Raw genomic sequence first — 8,246 nt, forward strand, 5'->3', positions numbered from 1 at the left:
TCCAAATTTAAAAAAAAAGTTCTATCGATCTTTCATGTTAAGTGTATGGATTACATTGGAGACAGATCTGAGTAGTCCGGGAGGCTCATTATCCCTCTTTCGTGGTAGCTAGACAGAAAGAGCAGCCTGGTGCCAGCCACTGCACTTCAGTGAGCTCTTCTTTCAAACCAGGCCACGCCCTCAACCACAAAGCCCATACTGTTACAAAACTGCCCTCCCATAGCACACTGCTCATTAAGATTAGTAGGCTCCATCAATGATAGACTGGATAAAGAAAACATGGTGCATATATCCCATGGAATACTATGCAGTCATAAAAAAGGACAAAATTGTGTCCTTTGCAGGGACAAGCATGGAGCTGGAGGCCATTATCCTTAGCAAACTAATGCAGGAACAGAAAACCAAATACTGCATGTTCTCACTAGCAAGTGGGAGCTAACTGATGAGAACACACTGACACATAGAGGGGAACAACGCACCCTGGGGCCTATTGGAGGGTGAAAGGTAGGAGGAGGAAGAGAAGCAGGAAAAATAACTAATGGATATCAGGCTTAATACCTGGGTGGTTAAATAATCTGTACAACCAACCCTCATGACACATATTTACCAATGTAAAAACCTGGACATCCTGCACATGTACCCCCTGAACTTAAAATTTAAGTTAAAAAAGTAAAGTTTAGTGTACTCTCCTACCTGCAAGCCAGTCATTTACACACACACACACACACACACACACACACACACATACACACAAACCTATTCCCTGTATACCTAGGATGTTGCTAGGAAGCATCAGCAAGCTCCTAAGTAATACCCAAATCGTCCTTACGCATTGTTCCTGCATCTCCAAACTACCCTTGGTTCTCACACCCACTGCTCAGCTTCACACATTCGGGGCCCTTTGCATCAAGTCTTCTATTTGAAGACTATGATGTGTGTTGCTACTTTGAGTTGTTTATGTTTTTCTGCCATGTTTTAGAAATATTTTTAAATAGATCATTACTTGCCTTTAGCCTATCTCTGAGTATTGTAGCTCTCAAAGCTATTATGAGTAAGTTAACTTTTTTTGTTTATAATTAATCTATGCTGGCATAAAGAGAAGCTATTGGATCTATATATTTCTGGGTTTTTTTTCCAACTGGACACAGAGTGTTTACTGACCATTGAAGTGTAAGTGGATGAAAGAATAAAACATTCATATTTTTAAATAGGACCAGTTAGCCAGAGAAGTCTTCAGAATCTGAAAGAATGACTCTATAATGATGTTATTCAGACTATGAGCATGTGGTTGCTACCTATTATGCCTACTTCTGAGGCACATGTTCATGCTACTGGGGGAGTAGATACAAAAGAAAGAAAAGAAGAAAAGAAAAAAGAAAGAAAGAAAGAAGAAAGAAAGAAAGAAAAGAAAGAGAGAGAGAGAGAAAGAAAGAAAGAAAGAAAGAAAGAAAGAAGGAGAGGAAGGAAGGAAGGAAGGAAGGAAGGAAGAAAGGAAGGAAGGAAGGAAGGAAGAAAGGAAGAGAGAAAGAAAGTTGTCCTTATCCCTTAACATCTCCTAAGAGTCAGGCCTAAGTGTCTGAGGCTCAGGATTATGACCTGAAATACACCTTCTCATTTGCAATAGGGTTTGAGACCTCTTCATACTTTTATAGCTTCTCACAAGGCATCCTGGAAGTAATGTTGTCCATGGTTAGTCAATTATAACTCAAATGTATCTTCCCACTCCAAAGCCCCCAAAATTAAAATTTCTCACTGCTCCCTGGGTCCATCTTTCCCTTTAATATTCCATTGATTCCCATTCTGCTTTCATCCACAATTTTTCCATCATTTCCATAGCCATAGGAATGGGATAAAATGGGATAAAATGTGAAGCCCCTATCTCTTGCAGTGCCATAAGGGAGATTGCCTCTGTCTCAGTTCAGCAAAGATTTCAAGGCCCAGATCTGAAACAACAGATTGGCTTGCTAAGTAACAAAATTATTGACTTGATTTGTAGGGGAATTTGCCTTGTGGTGCTCACATCATTACAGATGTAAAAGTCAGTTCTGTGCTTCTCCAGTCTGGCAGGCATCTTACTCCACTGCCAAGACACAACCTCAGCTGTGCCTCTGTGATATGCATTGGAGACCATGGGAATCCATGTGCACCCTCCTGCAATCTTATCTCATGTAATCCTGTTCATGATTTATTCACTGCTTTCAGAGGATATCAAAGTGAAAGCACCTTAAATGATGACCTTATTATCATTTTTGTCCATCCCTGAACCCAAATCAGATTCTGTGTTCTATTCTGGGCTTAGCTATGTCACCCTGACATCTATATCCTCAAACCTACTTTTAATTCAATCCTCTTCCCATTTAATTTTTCAGCCACTTTTCCCCTCCCTTGAGTTTTATATAACCCTAACTCTAGACAAAGTACTTCCTATTAAAAACTAATTCTTGATCATTTCCCTTGTCTCTCTTATCAGTAACTGATACTTGCCCCTGCATGTTCCCTGCTGTCCTCCCCTATGGAATCCTTACCATCCAATTCCCTCCAGCTTAGTAGGAAAAGTAGAGAGGGCCAGCTTATTCCTAGAGTATATCTAGAATTGATTCATCACTCTTTTATCCACCATCCTTCACATAAAGTTCATACCATTCCTGCTGGTTTAAAAAGAGGTCAGATAAAGACGTATTTTAGAATGTAACTGATCAGGATATAAAAGTACGGTATATTTATTACAAACAATAACAAAATAATTAACCATGATTAGATATGAAAACAAGAAAAATTATTTGGGCAGCAAACTCTTACTACTTTTAAAATGGTATGGCATCACCTAGAAATAGTAAAGTTTTAAAATCATGTGTAGTTTATATATTAATCTGCATAAAAGTTATTTATTGTAACTGTCTTCAGTAGAAATTATAGATTATATAATCATATAAAGTAAATATAAAAATAAGTAAAATACTCTCTTCAATTTTCCTAACAACATATTATGGTTTAAAAATGCTTCAAAGAAAAGGCAAAATCCTTTAAAAGCACTATAAATTTTAGGAAGACAAGTTGTAATTCACTTGAAACAAATTTCATTGTATATTGTTAATATAGTCAGAAGTAAAAACATACAATAAGGCATGTTTTCTTTTATAGAATACTACAAAATTGAAGTTTTCTAATTAAACTCATAATATCTAAATGCCATCCACAGTTAAATTTTGCCTAATATGTTTGAAACACTAAGTAAAAGACAAACTTTTAAAATCTTTACTATATTATCACAAATCACTGTAGAACTTGTATTACAATGTTAAATGAGATTATTTAAAATATGGATTGTACATTCTTCTAATTTTCATTGAAACAGATTTAATCTTGACAGGTGAGTTGCTTTTGGTCCATGTGCCCCACTGAATTCCAGTTGCAAGCAATTTTCCAGGGAAGTGATGAATGCCATTTAGATTTGCTAGACCGCACTGGTTAAACCACCAGCCGGTCTTGTTATGGAGGTGACTGCAGCTCTTCACAGACTGACCATTGACCAGGCATGCAGGGCGACACCCATCATTATCAACATCTGATGTACTAAAAGGCATTGCATTTTGATTATCTTCTTTTTTGAGGCCTCGGAATGCATCACCTGGGAAAAAAAAATTAATGATTGAATTTAAAGGAAATTTCTATTATTTTAATTAATCATTACCAGCATATCAGGCAAGAGCATCACATCTGGAAATAAGGTTTAAATGATTTTTCTACTGTTTATCATGTTAAAATTCTCCTACTCGAAGATTCAATATGCTGCAATCTGGTGATGAGTTCCTCAACATGACAGGCATCTTTAAATGGATATTTGATATACAAGTCACAGTCCAAAATGGAAGTTTTGCTGTGTAGACAAAACCAGATATTTAGGCCAAAAATTATAGCATACAGAGCTGTCATAATTTGGACAGACCAATGTGATAATTGATAATTTAGGAAAAGAAAATAATTTACACGGGGTAGGTTTTCATACCACTACCATTGACGTCACTTTAGCTAGAGAAACTTTTACCTTTAAGAAATTTAGATTTACAATTTAAAAAGTTGGGGGGGGTTTCTGGGATTTTTTTCTGTATCTTATACAGAATACCAAAGGCCCTCAAGAAAAATTCAGGTGTACTTTTGAGGTGTACCTTTTCTTCACGGCTCTTCACATGATTTATGGACCAATTGAATAGTAGTTAAGACAAAACCATTTTTAAATTTTTAAAGGGCTTCTACTAAACATTGTTTTACTTTGTTTTTTTTTTTGTTTTGAGACAGAGTTTTCCTCTTGTCCCCCAGTCTCTGGAGTGCAATTGCATGATCTCGGCTCACTACAACCTTCACCTCCCAGGTTCAAGCGATTCTCCTGCCTCAGCCTACAGTATAGCTGGGATTACAGGCACAAGCCACCACACTCAGCTAATTTTTTGTGTTTTTAGTAGAGACAGGGTTTCACCATGTTGGCCAGGTTGGTCTTGAACTCCTGTCCTCAAGTGATCCACCTGCCTCGGCCTCCCAAAGTGCTAGGATTATAGGTGCGAGCCACCGCTTCTGGCCTGAACATTGTATGTATGGCATCCCTCGTATTTACAATATCCCTGCAATGATTAAGTATCCTGTCCAAGATGACCCAGTTAACTCAGTGGCAGGAGCAGGAGTCATATTTTGTTTCATAAAATTCCATGAAGTTAAAGATTCTAAGTAAACCCATAATACCTACATTTCACCTGTATGTAAACTTTGGTTAATGTTTGAAACACTAATTAAAAAAGAAGTCATATAAAATCTGTGGAGAAACCAAGCTCTATGTTTGTTTCATTATTTCTGAATGCTTGGCATCTCTTGAGATAAATCTATTGAAAGAGCCTGAAGAACTTCATTAGCAGTGGTGGTGATTCTGCTGATTATTAAAGTCTCTGACTCTGCACTTCATGGGAAACAAAACACACACATTGCAGGTATTTTCAGAGACTATATAATCTCCAACACCCACACAGTGTAGTATCTTTCCAAATCCAGTGAGAGACAACACCCATGGAGCATTGCCTAAACAATGTGATCATTCCACGGATACTCTCCCTAATAAAGTCTGACCACAAGAAGGATCATACAGCACATAAGCTCAATAGATTTTATTCAATTCATTTAAAAAATATATGCATAGGTATATTTCCTTAAAAATAGCCTATTAAAATATACCCATCATGTTTTCTGCAAGAATGTGGTTGGAGAACATAACACTTTTGTTTTCTGTAAGAATCCAGAGCAATTTATCTCAAGTCTTATAATCAGGAATAGTTGTGATTCTCATGGAACAAGTGTACTGCTCAAATATTCAAATTCATATTTCTGTTTTTGCTCCAAGCTCAAAACCAAATTTGTGACCTGCCTCTACCACACACCTGATTACGTTTAACCCACTGGTTGTATCTGTATTTCTATCATTACATTCTTCTGACACCTTTTTCTTTTATTCTTCTGATTCCATTATGTGATCGACAGTTGAAAGTTACTTAACAACCTTGTTGGGAAAATGTAGAGTACCATATGGCAAAGTTTGAGAGTTTTGTAAGGAAAATACTTTTGTCATTATCAATGTTATCCTTTAATTAGATCCTAGTCATCTTTCAGAGAACCCCCACATAAACTTTTCCTAATATAATATATTCCATCTTTAGATAGTTCTTTATACTTTTAGAGAGGAAGCATTGAAAATCATATATTGTAACTTTTTAAATTTTTCCCTATAGATCATGATTTGAATGTCAGACTTTCACCTAACATCCCAAGTGTAAACCCCTCAGGTATCATAGATTCCAACCATGTCAGACAACTCTCTGTGTCCTATAATTTTCCTCCCTCTATCCCTTAACTCAAACTGCTCTGCTTGTCAGCCTTCATTTGCCAAAAGCCTATCCATTCTTCCAAGACTAGATCAGTGGTTCTCAACGGCAAGTACGCCAACATATCCATCTGGCTTAAAATAACTGAATCAGATTCTACAGGAATATGTACTTTTAAAAAGCTTCCCAGGTTGAATCTAACATTAAAAGCTCGTTGAAAATTGCTTTTCCATGAATATTTTTTGGGTGCAATCAACTGGAATAATTCTCACCCTCTTTCTGACCCCAAAAGTCCTATCAGTATTCTGTATTTCCAGGGTTACTTATCTTCTCCTTTATATTGGGATCAGTTAAAGAGCTGGGGACATACATCATTCATTTTTTGATTTCTAACACTAAATATACATAATGAACAAGCACCACAAACAGCAACAAGGGAGCTGAATTTAGTACTTTTTAATTCAAATGCCTTTAAATTGTCAGCATTAAAATGCAAGTTTAACATCAAGTATTTTGAAGTTCTAACAAATTAAATTTATTTGGAAATGAGCAGATGCATCAAAGTATAATGAAAAGAACACTAAACTAGTTGTTCTGTCAGCCTGGATTCTTGCCTTGGCTCAGGTGACATGATCTGGGAATCTTGGGCAAGTCACTTTATCACTCAGGTTTTTTCACCTGTAAAGTGAGAAGACTAGAGATCGTCTTTAACAGTCTGTCACTTCTAAATGTCAGCCTCTCTGAACACGAAAATGAAAATACCTTCACAGCCTTCTCCACAGGCCCTCTATCCAAAGAATTAACTGAAATTACATAAGGCAAATTGTTTTAGAGACTATAAAGCACTTCAGAAGCATGAGGTGGTACAATGATCATAAGGTGGTACAATGATCATAACCAAGTTTCAAAACTCAAGACTTGGCCAGCTTTCTTTACTCCTAATCTATTCTGTTATCAGTTAGGTGTAAGACAAATGCATTATTTCTATCTTCGCTTAATAATGAGTCAGTTATAATTTAGATTTGGATAATTTTAGGAATAAAAAAAAACTTACCAGCATTTCCTGAATACCGTCCTAAGTGCATTTTAAAAAATCTTGTTTCATCCTCTAGCCAAAAATTATCATATGATGCATAAGCAAGTGTGTCATCTTCAGATTCCAAAGACACATACAGCATAAAACTGGTATTTTTCTGATTTACTATATAAAAAATCTTTTTTAGTCCTAGCCAAAATTCTCCTGTAAAAAAAAAAATGCTTTGTTTTAATATATTTTAATACAAATTAGAATAATGCTTTATTCTTGAATGTTTGGTCTTGTTTAGCATTTCAAAAATTCTGAGATGGCTCACATAAGTAATTACAGGCACTGGATGGCCTAGCTCAAATTACCAGTGCTTACCTACTTTATAAAACAAACAAAATTCCTACTTCTACTTCACCAGGCTTGAGAAAATCAGACCCTTTTTCAATTTTATCTCCCAAATTAAGTAAAATTTGGGGAGAGGAAATAATAATGATCTCCCCAAATTTTATCTCCCAAAATTAAATTAGTCTTCATTTAAAGACTAAAATAGAAAGTCAACTTTTACCTTAAAGCATTTCAACATAAAACCAATTGAAATATTATGGCAGGTAACAAAATGTTATTAACCAGTAAATGTAGAAGGTTTAACCTCCAAATCAGCAGCTCCTAAAGAAACATGTCCTAAAAACGCTCAGTTGAAATTATGTTTTGCTGCCTTGTAATATTTTCTTAACAGACACTTCTTGGTTACAATGCAGCTGGTTAATTTCCTATGCCTTGAACATCATGTAATAACATTGGAATATCTCTGGGTTTGGGATCAATATTTCCAAGACGATTACAGAGTCAGGATGAAATATAAACTCCCCAACTCAGACTGCATATTTCTTGCATACATATCCTAGCCAATGGCTTTCTACCTCTCCTACCCACGTGGCATAGCCCAAATGTGGATACCTCTACTCTGAGATATATGCCTCTACTTGAATCATAAAATTATTAAAGAAAATAAGGGCCCAGTCAAAACAAACTTCAGAGCTGGAGGATTATGTGACAGCATTCAAACTCTTAAAATTATAGCTAAGATATTAAGTCTTTCTTCAGAGCTCACAGGCACGGACATTTTAGCAACACACTTACAATTGAAAAGTAAGGAGAAAAATTGGACCCAATAAGATGGCTCCATAGGGGTCCATTGAGTCTCACACAGTGTATAACACTTCAGTTTAATTGCCCCTGCCATCTTTTCCCAGTAGCCCACCCTCAAATTTAAGACTTAAAAATGCATTTTCTGTAATCCCAAGTTAATTAATTAATTAATTTTTGTTTCTTTTTTTTTTTTTTGAGAGAGAGTCTCA

The 8,246-nt window shown here is 36.0% G+C and overlaps 1 protein-coding gene across 1 annotated transcript in view; it reads right to left on the reverse strand.

Moving 5' to 3' along the window:
• Positions 1–2,696: 2,696 nt before the first annotated feature.
• The window catches only part of ANGPTL5 (angiopoietin like 5), a 28,782-nt gene continuing 23,232 nt past the window's right edge, over positions 2,697–8,246 (reverse strand). The window contains exons 8-9 of the mRNA XM_017888595.1: positions 6,916–7,101; positions 2,697–3,628 (exon numbers count right to left, since the gene is read on the reverse strand). Coding sequence (XP_017744084.1) covers positions 3,309–3,628; positions 6,916–7,101 — 506 coding nt within the window. The 3' untranslated portion in view covers positions 2,697–3,308. The remainder of the gene's footprint in view (positions 3,629–6,915; positions 7,102–8,246) is intronic.

Source organism: Rhinopithecus bieti, unplaced genomic scaffold (genome assembly GCF_001698545.2).
Source record: "Rhinopithecus bieti isolate Rb0 unplaced genomic scaffold, ASM169854v2 scaffold_18434, whole genome shotgun sequence".
Classification (NCBI taxonomy): Eukaryota; Metazoa; Chordata; class Mammalia; order Primates; family Cercopithecidae; genus Rhinopithecus; species Rhinopithecus bieti.